The sequence below is a fragment of the Carassius gibelio genome, chromosome B24, assembly GCF_023724105.1.
Source record: "Carassius gibelio isolate Cgi1373 ecotype wild population from Czech Republic chromosome B24, carGib1.2-hapl.c, whole genome shotgun sequence".
Classification (NCBI taxonomy): Eukaryota; Metazoa; Chordata; class Actinopteri; order Cypriniformes; family Cyprinidae; genus Carassius; species Carassius gibelio.
In genome coordinates this window covers 23,436,678-23,456,837 of record NC_068419.1, presented here as the reverse complement: position 1 = coordinate 23,456,837, position 20,160 = coordinate 23,436,678, and the positions used below count along the sequence as shown (strand labels likewise).

Genomic DNA, 20,160 nt, shown 5'->3' with positions numbered 1-20,160 from the left:
TCGATAAGAGTCCTGCCCTGAACACATCTGAAGGCCAATATTCCATTATAATGATAGCGCCACCTGCTGGCAACAGGAAGATTGGCACATATATGGAATAAACATTGATATATTCTACTTATATTTATGAGTTTAAACGCATATTTCTCACCGTTCACCTATTTACTAAAGCCACTCGCTGCCGGTGAGCCCGGGTGTGAGGGCCCGTTCATCGCTGCTTGCAGCTTTAATTAGGGCCCGAGCACCGATGGTGTGAGGACCCTCTTGGAATTGCTCCGTTTATTATTATTATTATTATTATTCTTCTTCTCTAAGATGAATCGCATTTTTGAGGGCCTAAACATGCTCGAAAAGTCATGAAACTTTGCACACACCTCAGAACTGGCGAAAATTTACGTCTGATATGGGTTTCAGAAGTGGGTGTGGCAAAATGGCTCAACAGCGCCACCTATACACGTTCAACGGTGTGCGCCTCGAGCTACGTTTCATGTACATGTATGAAAATCGGTATACACATGTAACTCTCCAATACCTACAAAAAAGTCTCTTGGAGCAAAAACCGAAACCCAACAGGAAGTCGGTTATTTCTAATATTATGAGCAAATTTTGTGTCATTTTTGTCATTTCCATGCGTTGTATTTTAACGAACTCCTCCTAGAGATTAATTCAGATCAACACCAAATTTGGTATGCCTAATCTAAAGGCCTTTGCGATGTTAAATTGCGAAGCTTTTGAGTTTTCGTTGAAGGGCCTGTGTGTGGCGGCCTGGCGAATTTCGATGATTCGCCATGAAACAGGAAGTTGCTATAACTCAGACATACAATGACCAATCTGCCCCAAACTTCACATGTTTGATGAGACTCCTGTCCTGAACAGTTTGACATGACCATATTCAGTTATAGTCATAGCGCCACCTATTGGCAACAGGAAGTGACATATTTTACGCTGCGACAAACTACTCCTAGAAATTTTTGACATCAATGTCTTTTTTGTCGTCAGTCTAATCTAAAGGCCTGTACGATGTTAAATTGAGAAGATCTTGAGTTTTCGTTAAAGGGCGTGTCCATGGCGCCATGTCAAAGTTCGATGTCTCGCCATGGGAGTAGAAGTTGTTGTAACTCAGTCATAAAATATCAGATCTTGCCCAAACTTCAAATGTTTGATAAGAGTACTGACCTGAACACATCTGGAGGCTAATATTCCATTGGGTGTGGCAAAATGGCTCGATAGCGCCACCTATACATTTTCAATGGAGTGCGCCTCGAGCTACATGTCATATACATGTACGAAAATCGGTAAACATATGTAACACACCAATAGCTACAAAAAAGTCTCTTGGTACGAAACCCGAATCCCAACAGGAAGTCGGTTATTTTTAATTTTCCCTGCAAAATTGGTGTTGTTTTTGTCATTTTCAGGGGTTGTATTTTAACGAACTCCTCCTAGAGATTTATTCAGATCAACACCAAACTTGGTCAGTGAAATCTAAAGCCCTTTGCCATGTTAAATTGCGAAGGAATTGAGGTTTCGTTAAAGGGCGTGTCCATGGCGGCCTGACAAATTTCGATGATTCGCCATGAAAAAGGAAGTTGCTGTAACTCAGACATACAATGTCCAATCCGCCCCAAACTTCACATTTTTGATAAGACTCTTCACCTGAACAGATCTACATGCCAATATTCAGTTATAGTCATAGCGCCACCTATTGGCAACTGGAAGTGACATATTTTACACTGTGACAAACTACTCCTAAAAATTTTATGACATCAATGACTTTTTTGTGGTCAGTCTAATCTAAAGACCTGTGTGATGTTTAGTTGTGAAGATCTTGAGTTTTTGTTAAAAGGCATGTCCATGTCGCCATGACGAAGTTTGATGTCTCGCCATGGGAATAAAAGATGTTATAACTCAGGCATAAAATGTCCGATCTTGCCCAAACTTCACATGTGTGATAAGGGTCCTGGCTTGAACACATCTGAAGGCCAATATTCCATTATAACGATAGCGCCACCTGCTGGCAACAGGAAGATTGGCACACATATGGAATAAACTTTGATATATTGCACTTATATTTATGAGTTTAAATGCATATTTCTCAACGTTCACCTTTTTACTAAAGACACACGATGGCGGTGAGCCCGGGTGCGAGGGCCCGTTCATCGCTGCTTGCAGCTTTAATTATTATTATTATTATTATTCTCCCGAATGAATTGCATTTTTGAGGGCTTTAACATGCTCAAAAAGTCATGAAACTTTGCACACGTGTCAAACCTGGTGAAAATTTTCGTCTGATATAGGATTCAGAAGAGGGTGTGGCAAAATGGCTCGACAGCGCCACCTATACCAAGAAAATCAACAGCCTTCCAGCTATGTTTCACGTACATGCACGAAAATTGGCACACATGTAACACACCAATACCTACAAAAAAGACTCTTGGAGCGAAATTCTAAACCCAACAGGAAGTCGGTTATTTTTAATATTATGAGCATATTTTGTGTAATTTTGGTCATTTCCATGTGTTGTATTTTAACAAACTCCTCCTAGAGAGTTCTTCAAATCAACACCAAATATGGTATGCCTAATCTAAAGGCCTTTGCGATGTTAAATTGCGAAGATCTTGAGTTTTCGTTGAAGGGCGTGTCCGTGGCGGCCTGGCGAATTTCGATGATTCGCCATGAAAAATGAAGTTGCTATAACTCAGACATACAATGACCAATCTGCCCCAAACTTCACATGTTTGATGATACTCCGAAGCTGAACAGATTGACATGCCCATATTAAGTTATAGTCATAGCGCCACCTATTGGCAACAGGAAGTGACATATTTTACGCTGCGACGAACTACTCCTAGAAATTTTATGACATCAATGTCTTTTTTGTGGTCAGTCTAATCTAAAGGCCTGTGCGATGATCAGTTGTGAAGATCTTGAGTTTTCGTTAAAAGGCTTGTTCATGGCGCCGCGACGAAGTTCGATGTATCGCCATGGGAATAAAAGATGTTATAACTCAGGCATAAAATGTCCGATCTTCCCCAAACTTCACATGTGTGATAAGAGTCCTGGCCTGAACAGATCTGCAGGCCAATATTCCACCGGGTGTGGCAGAATGGCTCTATAGCGCCACCTATACACTTTCAACGGAGTGCGCCTCGAGCTATGTTTCACGTACATGTACAAAAATTGGTACACAAATGTAACACTCCAATACCTACAAAAAAGTCTCTTGGTACGAAATCCGGATCCCAACAGGAAGTCGGTTATTTTGAATTTTCCCTTCAAAATTTGTGTTGTTTTTGCGATTTTCAGGGGTTGTACTTTAACGAACTCCTCCTAGAGATTTATTCAGATCAATACCAAACTTGGTCAGTGTAATCTAAAGCCCTTTGCGATAATAAATTGCGAAGGACTTGAGGTTTCGTTAAAGGGCGGGTCCATGGCGGCCTGACAAATTTCAATGTTTCGCCATGAAAAAGGATGTTGCTGTAACTCAGACATACAATGTCCAATCTGCCCCAAACTTCACATGTTGGATAAGACTCTTGACCTGAACAGATCTACATGCCAATATTCAGTTATAGTCATAGCGCCACCTATTGGCAACAGGAAGTTACAGATTTTACACTGCGACAAACTACTCCTAGAAATTTTATGACATCAATGTATTTTTTGTGGTCAGTCTAATCTAAAGACCTGTGAGATGTTTAGTTGTGAAGATCTTGAGTTTTTGTTAAAAGGCGTGTCCATGGCGCTGTGATGAAGTTCGAATATCTCGCCATGGGAATAAAAGATGTTATAACTCAGGCATAAAATGTCCGATCTTGCCCAAACTTCACTTGTGTGATAAGGGTCCTGGCCTGAACAGATCTGCAGGCCAATATTCCACCGGGTGTGGCAGAATGGCTCGATAGCGCCACCTATACACTTTCAACGGAGTGTGCCACGAGCTTTGTTTCACGTACATGTACAAAAAAAAGTACACACATGTAACTCACCAATATCTACAAAAAAGTCTCTTGGTACGAAATCCGAATCCCAACAGGAAGTCAGTTATTTAGAATTTTCTCTGCAAAATTAGTGTTGTTTTGGCCATTTTCAGGGGTTGGACTTTAACAAACTCCTCCTAGAGATTTATTCAGATCAACACCAAACTTGGTCAGTGTAATCTAAAGCCTTTTGCAATCTTAAATTGCGAAGATCCTGAGGTTTCGTTAAAGGGCGTGTCCATGGCGGCCTGACAAATTTCCATGTTTCGCCATGAAATAGGATGTTGTTGTAACTCAGGCATAAAATGTCCAATCCTCCCCAAACCTCACATGTTCGACAAAAGTCCTGCCCTGAACACATCTGAAGGCCAATATTCCACTATAATGATAGTGCCACCTGCTGGCAACAGGAAGATTGGCACATATATGGAATAAACATTGATATATTCTACTTATATTTATGAGTTTAAACGCATATTTCTCACCGTTCACCTATTAACTAAAGCCACTCGCTGCCGGTGAGTGCGGGTGCGAGGGCCCGTTCATCGCTGCTTGCAGCTTTAATTCTTCTTCTTCTTCTTCTTCTTCTTCTCCCGAATGAATCGCATTTTTGAGGGCTTTAACATGCTCAAAAAGTCATGAAACTTTGCACACTCGTCAAACCTGGTGAAAATTTTCGTCTGATATAGGATTCAGAAGAGGGTGTGGCAAAATTGCTCGACAGCGCCACCTATACCAAGAAAATCAACAGCCTTCCAGCTATGTTTCACGTACATGCACGAAAATTGGCACACATATGTAACACACCAATACCTACAAAAAAGACTCTTGGAGCGAAATTCTAAACCCAACAGGAAGTCGGTTATTTTTAATATTATGAGCATATTTTGTGTAATTTTGGTCATTTCCATGTGTTGTATTTTAACAAACTCCTCCTAGAGAGTTCTTCAAATCAACACCAAATTTGGTATGCCTAATCTAAAGGCCTTTGCGATGTTAAATTGCGAAGATCTTGAGTTTTTGTTGAAGGGCGTGTCCGCGGCCGCCTGGCGAATTTCGATGATTCGCCACGAAAAATGAAGTTGCTATAACTCAGACATACAATGTCCAATCTGCCCCAAACTTCACATGTTTGATGAGATTCCGAACGTGAAAAGATTGACATGCCCATATTCAGTTACAGTCATAGCGCCACCTATTGGCAACAGGAAGTGACATATTTTACGCTGTGACAAACTACTCCTAGAAATTTTTTGACATCAATGTCTTTCTTGTGGTCAGTCTAATCTAAAGGCCTGTGGGATGTTCAGTTGTGAAAATCTTGAGTTTTCGTTAAAAGGCGTGTCCACGGCACCATGGCGAATTTCGATGTCTCGCCATGTGAATAAAAGATGTTATAACTCAGGCATAAAATGTCCGATCTTCCCCAAACTTCACATGTGTGATAAGAGTCCTGACCTGAACAGATCTGCAGGCCAATATTCCACCGGGTGTGGCAGAATGGCTCGATAGCGCCACCTATACACTTTCAACGGAGTGTGCCACGAGCTTTGTTTCACGTACATGTACAAAAATTGGTACACACATGTAACTCACCAATATCTACAAAAAAGTCTCTTGGTACGAAATCCGAATCCCAACAGGAAGTCGGTTATTTTGAATTTTCCCTGCAAAATTGGTGTTGTTTTTGCCATTTTCAGGGGTTGTACTTTAACGAACTCCTCCTAGAGATTTATTCAGATCAACACCAAACTTGGTCAGTGTAATCTAAAGCCATTTGCGATGTTAAATTGCGAAGGACTTGAGGTTTCGTTAAAGGGCGTGTCCATGGCGGCCTGACAAATTTCGATGTTTCGCCATGAAAAAGGAAGTTGCTGTAACTCAGACATACAATGTCCAATCTGCCCCAAACTTCACATGTTGGATGAGACTTTTACACTGTGACAGACTATTTCTAGAAATTTTATGACATCAATGTCTTTTTTGTAGTCAGTCTAATCTAAAGACCTGTGTGATCTTTAGTTGTGAAGATCTTGAGTTTTTGTTAAAAGGCATGTCCATGGCGTCATGACGAAGTTCGATGTCACGTCATGGGAATAAAAGATGTTATAACTCAGGCATAAAATGTCCGATCTTGCCCAAACTTCACATGTGTGATAAGGGTCCTGGCCTGAACAGATCTGAAGGCCAATATTCCATTGGGTGTGGCAAAATGGCTCGATAGCGCCACCTATAAACTTTCAACGGAGTGCATATGCACATTCAATGGAGTGCGCCTCGAGCTATTTTTCATGTACATGTACAAAAATCGGTACACACATGTAACACACCAATACCTACAAAAAAGTCTCTTTGTACGAAATCCGAAACCCATCAGGAAGTCGGTTATTTAGAATTTTCTCTGCAAAATTGGCGTTGTTTTTGCCATTTTCAGGGTGTTGTACTTTAACAAACTACTCCTAGAGATATATTCAGATCAACACCAAACTTGGTCAGTTAAATCTAAAGGTGTTTGCGATGTTAAATTGCGAAGATTTTGAGGTTTCGTTAAAGGACGTGTCCATGGCGGCCTGACAAAATTCGATGTTTCGCCATGAAAAAGGAAGTTGCTGTTACTCAGACTTACAATGTCCAATCTGCCCCAAACTTCACCTGTTAGATAAGACTTCTGCCCTTAACAGATCTACATGCCCATATTCAGTTATAGTCATAGCGCCACCTTCTGGCAACAGGAAGTGACATGTTGTATGCTGTGACAAACTACTCCTAGAATTTTTTTGAGATTAATGTATTTTTTGTAGTCAGTCTAATCTAAAGGCCTGTGCAATGTTAACTTGTGGAGATCTTGAGTTTTTGTTAAAGGGCATGTCCATGGCGTCATGACAAATTTTGATGTCTCGCCACAGCAAGAGAAGTTGTTGTAACTCAGGCATAATTTGTTCGATCTTCCCCAAACTTCACATGTTCGATAAGAGTCCTGCCCTGAACACATCTGAAGGCCAATAGTCCATTATAATGAGAGCACCACCTGCTGGCAACACAAATATTGGCACAAATATGGAGTAAACTTTGATATATTCCACTTATATTTATGAGTTTAAATGCATGTTTCTCACCGTTCACCTATTTACTAAAGCCACTCGCTGCCGGTGAGCCCGTGTGCGAGGGCCCGTTCATCGCTGCTTGCAGCATTAATTTTATTATGGATTTTGTATTGACATGGACACTGACAATTCATTGTAATGTTAAAAAAAGACACTGAATATGTAATATGTGAAACATAAAATGACTCTTATAGAGATGTGTTTGCTGAAGATAATTCTTAAAATAAATAACTGCAGAGAGCTCGAACTGATACACTGTCTCCTCGTTTCTCTCCTGTTTTACAGGAGTTAATCTGTTCACCACAGTGCCGTTGCCACGGTACCAGTTACAAATATATGAAAAGTTTAGTATTGAATGAAAGCTCAAGTTATTTACCTAAACTTGGAGCAAATGAAATTTCCAGATTCTATATTGTGCGCATATTATGACACTTTATAAGGTATTAACCCAAAGATCCATCCCAGATGCCACATGATGTTTAATCGAGAAACAGTACGGTGCTTGTCTAAGCTCTGCAACAGCATCCCATTGGGAGATCGCATCGTGGGATGGACCAAATCTGCTTTGATAAAACCCCAATGCTTGAACTAGTCTCTAGTCTAGTCTCCAAGCGTGTCGTCTCTTGTCAAGGGTTGTGTCGTGTATCGTGTCGCTTAAATGCACTGCGCTACGCTGCTCTTCCATCTTGGCCATGGCTTGAACTACCTACACGCTGCTGCATTCTTGCCATCCAGAACTCAAAACCACTCCGTTGAAAATTTGTGACAGCGAAAACCATGCTTGCTCGCTTGCCGTCCCTATGTCAACCCCGGCTTCTAGCCATCAGCGTGCTTGCATGTCATAAAGAACTTCAACTTTCCGTGACAGAATCTCCAAAGCTCATGCCGCACAAACTCAGAAGGACTCAGAACTTCAGAGGACTCAGAGGACTTCAGAAGAAACTTAGTCTAATGTCAAGGCAAGAGCTGTTGAATCTCTCAAAATCGCCGGGCATTTAACCAACCAACCAATCAAGGCAAAGGGCATCCCCAGACGTCATCAACACAACCGCGAATCCCAGCCGGGATTCCCCTTTTAGCTCAACATGAGCCAAGGAGAAGAAATGACATTGCGGCCAGCAGCACAACCACAAGTAAAAGCAAACAAGCCTCTATCTATTGCTGAAATGGTGCAAGGTCGTTATTAAGTTGTAAAGATAAACTAGGGCTCTTCTTTTATTGATTCTTGATATACCTGTGAATTTGGTAGAGATTTTCTCATTAACTCACCTCATAAATCCGTTGCAACTGTGTGTGTATGTGTATGTATGTTTGTGTGTGTATGTTCATTAGTTTAAGATCAAGATAATCTATAGAATAGCTCAATAAATTCTTGTTTCATTTATAAAGAAGTATTGTCTTGTGTGGTGTATTTTAAGATTAAACTTTTCCCAGATCCTGTGCTACCTAGCCTGTAGCGTATAAATTATCTTTCTGTTTGTATTATCTTGTTCATGAAGTAAACTTAAAGAGCCAGTAAGATGAAAATTCTAAGCTTCCTATCACTGTTTATAAGTCCTGCACAATAGGTTTAAATCCATCCAAGGTTAAAAAACATTGTCATTTTGTCAAAATATCATTTTAAAATTACCTCAATTCTCAGAGATCCCCAAACGGTTTGCGCGAAGCTGTCAAAAGATTCAGTTTCCTCAAAGGGGGGGTGAAATGCTCGTTTTCACTCAATATCCTGTTAATCTTGAGTACCTATAGAGTAGTACTGCATCCTTCATAACTCCAAAAAGTCTTTATTTTTATTATATTTATAAGAGAAAGATAGTCTGTACCGATTTTTCCCGGAAAAACATGAGCGCCTAGAGGCGTGACGTGTGGGCGGAGCTAAAGAATCACGAGCACCAGTAGGCTTTTGAGTTGAGAGCATGTGGAAGCTGTGACACAGATCCAGAGGCTGAAATTTAACAAGAGCAGCATCAGCAAAGGCGGTATGCTATGTGGTATGTACTGAAACTGTATATATTTGCTTAGCGGTTTTGGAAAGTTCCACTTTGTCGTCTTTTTTTTTTTTTTTTTTTTTTTTTAAGCTGTACATGTGAAAAGTGCAGTTTGATGACAACATCGCATGTTGTTTACTTGATGTGCTTACGCGCTGATAGCTAAGTTAACAACACAGAGATATTAGAAGCAGTTTTACTCACCGCATGTGGTTCCAACACACAATCGTGACCCTTTTCCGTTGGGACTGCATTATCCTTAAGAAATAAACGATGTGCAATCCGAAATGCAGGGAACAAACAAAAACACTTGCACAACTCCATTGATGCTCGATAAAAATAAACTCCATCCACTGGTCCCTTAATGCTGTTTCTCTTTTGGTAATTTGTGCAGGGTTGTCTTGCCCTGGCAACCAAAAACACACTTCTTTTGTGACTTTTCGCGACGCTCTCGCTCTGATCAGGCTGTGCTCAGCCTCTCAGTGTTCTGCTATACGGGAGCGCGCGCTCTTCCGGCAGAAGAGCGCGCACTTAGGACCCATATAAGGAAATTCCGCTCCATCTAACGTCACACAGAGCCATACTCGAAAAAAACTTTCCGAAACTTGTGACAAACCGGAAGAGGTTTTTTTGGAACAAAAATACTCCTTCAAACGTACAACTTAATTTTTTAAACTTTGTCCATGTTTAGCATGGGAATCCAACTCTTTAACAGTGTAAAAAACTCAGTATGCATGAAATAGCATTTCACCCCCCTTTAAACCCCACCTTTCGGTAGCATACTGTGTTATGATTGGCCAACTGAGATAGTTTTGATTGGTTGTTCCACACACAACTTCATTGTAAACAATGTGTCAGCATCTTTTTGGGGTGAATTATATCTTATACCTCTCATCGCGAAGCACATTCAGCGCGGGGACGTGGTCACATTAGATATAATAAAGGGAGACGTGAAAAACGGACATCGCGTTGTTTTCATATGGATTACTTTATCACAGAATATCTGTTAACAGCACTTGTTACACTTCGTTTTAATGACGTGTTTGTAAATGAAAATCAGCACAGACAAAGGCTGCAGACAACACACATACTGATAAGACGCTCGGGAGAAAACAAACACATAACTTCATAATCATACTTCGCGTTGTGATTCGGAGATGCTTGTTGGTCTAAATAAAGTTGGTAATGAACCCTCTTTTATGGCCAAACGCTTTGAAAATCCCATCTTGTACTCACTGAGATTAGAAAAGCAGTCATCAGTGAAATGTTGTGAACACAACAAAAGTGATTTGTTGTACTGCTCTGGTATTGTGGTAAAAATGAATTTTAGCCATTGGTTCTTCTGATCTTCATTCTTTGGCAGTGAAAATAAAACAAACTTGCCTTTACAATTAAAAACACACTGTCACCAGGACATGATGCTATCACACCAACCAGAGCATCTGTGTGGGGGGGTGGGGCAGGTCATAGTTCCGTTTCTCCCAAGACGGTAGGCGGAGATTATTATGCAAAGTGTTCCTAGTGACGTACATAGAGATGGGCAAAAGATTCGAAATCTATAACGACTCGTTTCTGCGATTCAGAGTCGACTCCTTACTTTAGAAGCCAATAACTTTATAAATCGTGTACTTTTTGGTTTAATTACTTTGCACATTGTTTACACTGATGGATGTGGAAGATTTTCATTAGTAAATTTTCAATTAATCAAGTATATAATCAATGTGAATCTAGCCATTTTTGTTTTAAAGTTATTATTCTATTAAACTCTTACAGGCCTAAAATCTAATAGACAAGTTGCCTATGCCCTGGAATGCACAGAGATAAGCATATGGTCAGACATACCTTAAAGGCCTCCCCTCCCCTTGTGATTTATGATGGTCTAAAAGGAGACATGTCTATGTGGGACCGCCCCATGTATGATGTATATAAGGAAAAACCAAATAACGCACGGGAGAGTTCCTTGCAACGTCCTCTCGACTTGGTTTTGTTTAAAATAAAGTCTTTTCTTCGGTGAGAAACCCCTGACTGAGTGTGATTCTTCTGAGAACCGGCGAAATACACCACAGATTTGGCACCCCAGATGGGACTGGACAAGAGTGGCAGAGTGGACAGCCGCTTTTGAGCTGACCGATGATCAACACAACCGGGTGGCCACCATAAAACAAGGTAAGCATTTTTGCTTATAAAATTCGTTTGTGTTGGTTGAGGTCAGTTCTGAGTGGTAAGGACACTTAAAATCTACTCTTCCAAATTTAGAAAAAATAGGATATCCAAATTGAAAAAGGGGTTTCACTCCAGAAGAAATAACCGCATGCACATATTTGGTTTATTGAAAGGAAAGCCTTGTAAGGTAACCTAGATTTAAAACAAAAAGGGTGTAGGCAAAAAGACATTGTATGCAATGGTCTGTGTTTATTGGATAGCTGTGACCTAGGAAAGGGCAGTGATAAACGGATAAGCAGACAGAATAAGTGGGCCCTTAAGGACGCTCTAGGTAGAGCGAGCTCTAGAAAGAGCTGTGTTTTGTTGTGTGGATGAAACTGTGTCCGGACGAATGACCGTATGAACGATGATGAATGTATGAACAAATAAATTCCGTATTGGGTGGGTAAGGGTCGAGCACCGTTCCTGGACCTTCACTTAGGTGTGAACCGGCAGAATTGGACTCGTCCCAGATCCACTTGAGAGGGATGAATGTATGATGAACCTTGACAATAAAAGGACAATTAATGATTATCCCTTAGATAAAGGGAAAAAGTATGCAAGCATAAGCACTCTGGCTCAATAAAGAGTGTAGCAAGTGTGAATGGGCTTAGGGAAATAGTATCAATAAAGTTTGAACCGAGATATATAATAGAGTTTTGAAATTTGGATGTCTGTGTGAAAGGGGAGAACATTTTCTGAGCCCAGTACAGTGGGAGTGAGAGCAAGGGAGGAAGTTCCCACATTAAAGATTTAATAAATGGGTGGACAAAAAAGGAAAGAGAAGTAAAAATAAAAATAAAGAATTATTGTTAGAAATAGTTATCTAAAAAGTGATAATAAAATAGGATAAATAAAATAGACAGTTAAATAATAATATAAATTTAAAAAAGTGTAAACGCATGAGACAATAAAAAACTAAATTCAAAAGGGTATGACACATAATAAAGAATAGAAAGTAGGGTGAAAGGGGTAAAAAATAGTTAAATTCAGTGAAAGGAAAGGAAGAGATTGTAACCAAGTTACTATATAAAACTAACAAGTTGATTGTTGGTGGTAATAATATAAATAAAGATATGGCAGCCACACCAGTGGAAATCCTTGGATTAAAAAATCCACTGTGTAAAGAGCAAATAGACAAAATCTCGAAGAAATGGCAGAAGAGAACAAAAAATATGATGACAAAATGGCCAAAGGAAGGGACATTTGATGTGGCATTGTGTGAGGAAATGGAAACTCTGATAAAAAACTATAAAACTAAAAGCATCAATATGAAAAAAGAAAAAAGAGAAACAAAAAGGGAAAAAGAGAAAGAAGTACTTGCGCTGTTTAAAAAAGAAGGTGAAGATATGTTGAAGAGTATAAAACAGGCTAGGAAAGTCCTAAAGGAGGCAGAGAAAGATAACATGAGAAAAGAAAAGATATATGCAGACCCCCCTCCCTATCTGCCTTTAGGAAAAGAATTCCCATTACTCAAGGGAACCATGGAGGTAACAGGAGAACTAGAGTTAGAAGGGCAGTTAGAGACGGAAGATAGAGAGGAACCAGCTGTAAAAACACAGAAGCAAATTAGACAGGAGAATGCAGAAGGTCTGCAACTCGACTGTTATAGACAAGCACGTACAGCGTTAGAAAAAATGAAAGCAAGTCAGGAAGATAAAACCTGGTTTGAGGAAGGATTAGAAAGAAAATGGAGGAAAGATAGAGATATTGTAGCACAAGCACAAGCTTTGGAAGAAGAAATGGAAGAGAAAATTAGAGAATCAGGACAAAAGATCAGAGAGGTAAATAAATTGGAAAGAGGAAACAGTAAGTTGTTCTATGGTAGTGAGGATGAGAATCAGGCAGAGGAGTTATTTGAGAACGGTAAATGGGAACAGGGCAGAGATAAAGGGACACTTAGACCACTGGCCGCACAGCTCCCAATTTTAATCAAGGGTGAGCAGGGACAGTATGTCCCCTGGGCTTCACAGGACCTCGAGGGGCTTGTCACTCGCCTTCCTGATATTCATGAGGGTGCAGGGAAATTCATTAAAGTGTTTGAAGAGGAAACAATGGGAAAGCTATTGGCAGTGGGAGATGTTAAAGCTCTGCTTGCTAAAATTCTTGGAGGGACAAAGATGGATGAAATTCTTCTTACCACGACTCTAAACAGAGCAGTGAACTCTCACAATATGGATGGGATTGTTTTTGATGCATTCCGCCCAGCAGTATGGCAGGCATTGCGTGCGGAGTATCCGATCAGACTGAATCCTAAATCACTGAAGGGAGAAGGAATTGGAGATTTAGAAAATCCAACCACTTATGTCCAAAAAGAGCTGAAAAGGTGGAAACAAGAAACTGAGGGGGATCCCGAAAGAGACCCATTAATGTCAACATTGTTTAGACAAGCTGTGATTGATGCTATGCCGCCAGCGGTAAAAAGCAAGCTGGAGGATGTGGTCGGTTTAACGTCTAAAACACACAAAGAGTTTTGTGACCATGTGTCTCATGCAGTGGAACAGCAAAGAAAAAATGAACTAAAACTTAAAAGTCAAGAGAAAGAGTTACAACGTAAACTAACTCAATTACAGCTTGAAGAACTCACAAAGAAAAATAAGAAAAATATTCAAGCTTCAGTGACAAATGCAACAGCAGAACAAATGACTCTAATGCCTCCAGTAATCGCTCCACAACCTACTATTCAGTCAAGCCCACTTACAGCAGTCCCTCCAAATGAACACTTGAACTCTGTGCCCATAATAAATGTTTATACTCAACAGCCAGGACAAATGGGATGGAGAAAAAACCCCATACAGCAAAGAGGCAGAGGCAGAGGCAGAGGCAGAGACAGGCCTCCACCATTGTGCTGGGGCTGTGGACAGCCCGGACACATCAAAGCTGACTGTCCAACTCAACAATGGCCACAGCAACCTCAGGGTAGAAGGGAGATGAGCTGGCAACAGCCTACTCAGGGCCCAGTGCAGGGCCCAGTAAACCCTTGGGGAGGTCCCAATCCAGGCTATTAGGGGTGCCCAGAGAATCCTAAAGGGGAGAGTCAGCTTCCAATTTTATCAACAAAAGCTGATCAAGAGCCTATTATGCAGATTAAAATAGAGGGAGAACCATTTCCATTTATGGTAGATACGGGGGCAAATTTAACATGCATTAATTTGAAATATGCTTCACATCTCCCCTTGTCTGGAAAATTTGCAAAGACAATAGGATTCTCGGGAAAAATGCAATTGATTCCCATAACAGCTCCAGTGTGTCTACAAACAAAAGATCAAAGTATAACAATGCCCATTCTGGTATCAAATCAAACTCCTATTAATTTGTTAGGAAGAGATGCATTGTGTAAATTAGGACTACAAATTTGGTGTTCTCCAGAAGGTATATATATTGATTCAATAGGAACAGAAAAACAAATGATGGTTGCAGAGCCAAAAGCAAATGTTTTTTGGATAGGACAGATAGAACAAGATGTGAGACAGACTGTCAATAAATGGGGAAAGTTTATTGAAGCACAGATACCTGAAGCACAGCTATCAAAGTCTGAATTTCATTGCACAATGATGTATGATCAAGAAAGGGATGAAGATATAGAACAGAAATGGCAAAAAGAAACAAAAGGACAGCAGATTGAAATAGTCTCCCAGTACATCATCATAGGTAAGGAGGGAGCAGCTTTAAACATACCAGAAAGTGAGTTTGTCAAAAAATGGTTCAATGTAAATAACTCTGTCCCGCATATTGCAGTATATGTAGGAAGAAATTGGAAAGCAAAAGATTTAGGACCAATGATGAAAAGGGCAGAACAAAGCAAATGGGAATCAACAGAAAACCCATTGATTTTTCATTCAGCTGACAAAAATTACATCAAAATTCTGTGTGCAACCAGTTTGCTGGGAATTCCACAGGAAGTAGTTATCAGCCAAAATAAAATGACACAGATGACTACAGCATCTGATTTAATAAACACAAATGAGACTGAATTATTTAAGGAAATGGAGTGTCAGGTACCAACTGAGCTATGGTCTCAACATGACACAGATATTGGATTAATAAAATCAGCAAATCCAGTAAGAGTTCAACTAAAGCCAAATGCACGTCTGCCTAGAAAAGCACAATATCCCTTACGGGCAGATGCGGAAGCAGGAATAAAGGAGACAATTGAAGGCTTAGTGAAGGCAGGGGTATTGATAGAAACTACTAGTTACTGTAACACTCCAATTATGCCTGTAATCAAATCAGACAAAAATAGATGGCGACTTGTTCATGATTTACGAACAATAAATGAAATAACGGAAGATATGCCAGCTGAGGTACCAAACCCGCACACTTTACTGACAAATGTCCCTCCTGATGCCAAATACTTTACTGTAATTGATCTTTGCTCTGCCTACTTTAGTGTACCGCTTGCAGAAGAGAGTAAATATTTATTTGCATTTACACTTGCAAATAAGCAATATACATACACCAGGCTTCCTCAGGGATATAAACATTCACCACATATATTCAACAAGATTTTGAAGGATGATTTAGAAGACCTTGTAATAGACGGTACACTATTACAATACATGGATGATTTGATTATCTGTTCTACCTCACTAGAACAATGTCACAAAGACTCAATTAAGGTGTTGACAAAATTAGCAGAAAGAGGACACAAGGTGTCTAAAAACAAATTGCAGTATTGCCAGCCTCAAGTGGAATACTTGGGAAGATTAATTGCATTTGGTACCCGAGCTATAGCACCAGCTCAGTTAGAAGGTATAAGTAAAACACCGTTACCTCAGACAGTAGGACAAATGATGACGTTTCTAGGAATGACGGGCTTTAGTGCCGATTGGATAGAAGACTATGCAGTAAAGACAGGGCCTTTGAGAGAAATTATGAAACAAGCAGGATTACAACATTTAAGAAATCCATTAAAATGGAACACAGATGCCTTACTAGCATTTGAAGCAATAAAAAAAGAATTACAACAGGCCCCTGCCCTGGGAATGGCAGAATATGATAAAATGTTTCATCTATACGTGGCAAATAGAGTTGATGGTTATGCATCAGCTATATTAATGCAAGAGACCTGTAGTGGGAGGAAAAAACAGCCTATAGCATACTATAGCACAAAATTAGACAATGTAGCCCAGGGATACCCACCATGTTACCAACAGGGTTTAGCTGCAGTGTATTATGCTTATGAAAAAGCATCCACAATAACTATGGGGTATCCAGTAACAATATATACCCATCACAAAGTTGTGGAATTAATAGAACAAGGGAAATTTGTTCTGACACAAGCTCGAATTCTAGCCTATTCCTCATTACTCACATATCCAGATGTTACTATTAAAAGATGCCATACAGTTAATCCAGCTGAATTAATTCCTTTGGCTTTTGAAGGAGAACCTCATGAGTGTGTGAATGAGTCCTTGGCATTTACTAGATTACGACCAGATCTAGAATCAACACCTATTACTGAAGCAGAAGTAACTTACTTTGTAGATGGTTCTAGCTTTAGGGATCACGAAGGAAATCATACAGGATATTCAGTAGTTAAGAAAAACAAAAAAGAATTTGAATCTGTGATATCACAACATTGTGTACAGCCCTGCTCTGCTCAATTAGCAGAATTAAAAGCTCTCACAACTGCATGTCAGTTAGCAAAAGGACAAACTGCTAACATTTTTACAGATTCAGCGTATGCTCATGGTGTATGTCATCTATTCGGAGCAGTGTGGAAACAAAGAGGTTTCAAAAAGAGTGATGGGACTCCCATCCAACATAGTGAACAAATAGGGCAATTGATTTCTGCTATGATGCTACCAAAACGACTAGCAATAATCAAATGTCAAGCACACAAGAAGGGAAATGACTATGTCATCAAAGGAAATAATGCAGCAGATTTAGAAGCTAAAAAAGCTTCAGGGTGTCAAGTAGCAGTATTAGCACCTGTTGTACTTATCGAACCTCATCCTCAATGGGATGACATTATTCGAATACAACAACAAGCAGGCCCTTATGAACAATCAATGTGGCAACAAAGGGGAGCTAAAAAAGACTCACAGGAGATTTGGCGTACACATGAAGGACACATTGTTGCACCTACTTCACTGTTGAATATTCTTATTACAGATGCACATGGTTTTGACCATTGTGCAAGGGGAGAAGTAGTAAGAAAAATTAAACAGCAAGGATATTGGTCTCCTTATTTATATGCAATGGTGGATGAATTTTTGTCCACATGTGAAGTATGTGCTAAATACAATGTAAGAAAAGGCATGGTGACACCAATAGGCCATATTCCAACACCTGAAGGCCCCTTTAAACATCTTGTATGTGATTATGTGGATATGATAAAGCGTGTACAAGGCAAAAGATACATGCTTGTTATCATAGACAGGTTTAGCAGATGGGTGGAAGCAGTACCATCCGCGGATCTAGGAGCAGGAACTGTAATTAAATTCCTAACAAGAGAGGTAATTCCTAGATTTGGAATTCCATCAGAAATAAGTTCAGATAATGGGTCGGCATTCATACAAAAAACTGTGAAACAAGTGTTGCAACAATTAAGAATAAAACAGAGACTAGGATGCGTCTATAGACCTCAGTCACAAGGGATAGTGGAGAGGGTTAATGGAGTTATCAAGGCTAAAATAAACAAAATATGTGAAAGTACTAAACTTAATTGGATTGATGCATTACCGCTCGCACTAATGAGCTATCGCATGCAAACTAACAGGAGCACGCACTTAACACCGCATGAAATGCTTACGGGTCGACCCATGCCTGTGCCATATTGTAGAGGTCCCTATAAAGGACCTCCTCTAGAACAATTACAAATGGAACTTCGCTCTTATATGAAGAAACTAACTGCCATACATAAAGCTATCTATTAACAGGAAAAAAGAAAAGAGCCCAGTGAGGAATCGGAGACGGTCTGTCCAGTTGTTCCAGGGGACCAAGTTTATCTGAGGGTATTCCGGAGAAAATGGAATGAGCCCAGGAGAGAAGGACCCTACACAGTGGTGAGAGCTACTCCAACAGCAGTCCAAGTGGAGGGAAGCACAACCTGGTATCATCTAAACCACTGTACTAGAGTTCCCACAGGAAAGACAGAAAGAAAGGAAAGCAGACAACCAGACAATACAGGAGAGAGCAATGAGGAAGAATCAGAGACACATGATGAAGTGCAAACTGACGAGAGCTCTTTCCTCCTGTCAGACAAACTGGAGAGGACAGAGAATAAGTCTGACAACATGTCTGAAGACCATTCTATGCCTAATGAATCTCATAATGCAGACTCAAACTCAACCAATAGAAAGCAACCTGACTTCCCTTCAATTGACTTTACAACCTTTGAACAAAAGTGATAATGTGATCAACCCAACAGAACCAACGATAATCAAAATTCGTAGAGACATTGATTATGATGTTCAAGGTGATGAAGACGTTAGTCAAATTGATGCATTATGGGATACAGCCCAAAATAATGAATGGTATAAATGGGCAGCCTTTACAGCTAAAGAAACAGGAAAAGAAAATTGCTTGCTGTGCTCCAAATCTCCGTTAAACAAAGTAATAGCCATACCAAATCCATATGACTACCGAAAATGTGCCCAATTTGGAAGAAACTTTTGTCATTTAACAGATTTTACCAGGCCATATTGTATTGCTGAATGCCTTGGATTTTTAGGAAATCCTAAATTAACAGATTATTTCTTTAGACCACTCTGGGGATCCTGGTGTCAGTATTCAGATATCGGTCAAAATATAAAAATTAAAAAACAAAAAGTAGAGATTCCAAAATGGTATAGCATAGATTATAAACAAGAATATGAGTGTTTCCATAAACCAAAAGGAACCCAAGATGTGGGTAAATTTAAAGGAAGATGTGCTATTATTTGGTATATAGATAAGAAAAATTCTTGGAAATCAGGAGTTCCTTCTAGAGCTCCAGATCTTTTAGCATTCGGAACAACTAAAGGAAGTAAGATAGCACCTGAAAAATGTGAAAATCAAACTATAGCCTTACCTCCAATAGAAATTTATGAAGATCAATCATTAATAATAGCAGATTTCTTTTGGATCTGTGGAGGTGAAATATTATTGCCGTCTTTACCAGTTGGATGGAAAGGTATATGTGTAAGAGTAAGGTTACTTCAAGAAGTTAGCATGGCATAATGGGGAACAGAACAGAGCACGAAAAAGGAAGACAATAGAACTAAAAGAGGATACGAGCCAGACCCTGACGTATATTTAGACTCAATTGGACAGCCAAGAGGAATTCCTAATAAATTCAAGGCAAGAAGTGAAATAAAAGGAGGTTTTGAGTCAATCCTGGTTTGGATCACACCAAACAAAAATACAGAGTGGATTAATTATATCTATTATAATCAACAAAGATTCATTAATTTTACTGATGAGGCTTTAACTTTACTAGGCGACCAAGTGCATGCAACAAGCAGAATGGCATGGCAAAATAGACAGGCTCTTAATTGGCTCTTGGCAGACAAGGGAGGAGTTTGTGTTATGTTTGGAGATCAATGTTATACATTTATCCCAAATAACACCGCCCCTGGAGGAGCTTTCAGTGAAGTTATGACAAAAATTAAAAAATTAAGAAATGAAATTACAACAAATGCCGGAAGAGACCAACACATTTGGGATTGGATTGATGTGAAATTTGGAGCATGGGGAGCATGGTTTGTTAAACTAGGAATGTTTTTAGGAGTTGCCATATTAATAGGAGGATTATTATTTTGCTGTGTATTACCTTTATTAAGATCATTAATCATCAATGCTACTGTTAAGCAAATGGGAGTGATAAAAGTCCCAATTAATCAACAAAGGATCATTGAAAAGAGTCTGGAGGAATATTATGAAGGATGGCTAAACAAA

At 39.7% G+C, this 20,160-nt stretch overlaps 1 protein-coding gene across 1 annotated transcript; it reads left to right on the top strand.

Annotated features, from left to right (window-relative positions):
- Window positions 1–10,775: 10,775 nt before the first annotated feature.
- On the top strand, window positions 10,776–19,443 carry LOC128013115 (uncharacterized). Its single transcript, XM_052595829.1, has 2 exons — window positions 10,776–11,241; window positions 18,162–19,443. Exon 2 carries the CDS (start codon window positions 18,421–18,423, stop codon window positions 19,441–19,443), a length of 1,023 nt encoding a protein of 340 aa, XP_052451789.1. The 5' UTR covers window positions 10,776–11,241; window positions 18,162–18,420.
- Window positions 19,444–20,160: the final 717 nt, after the last annotated feature.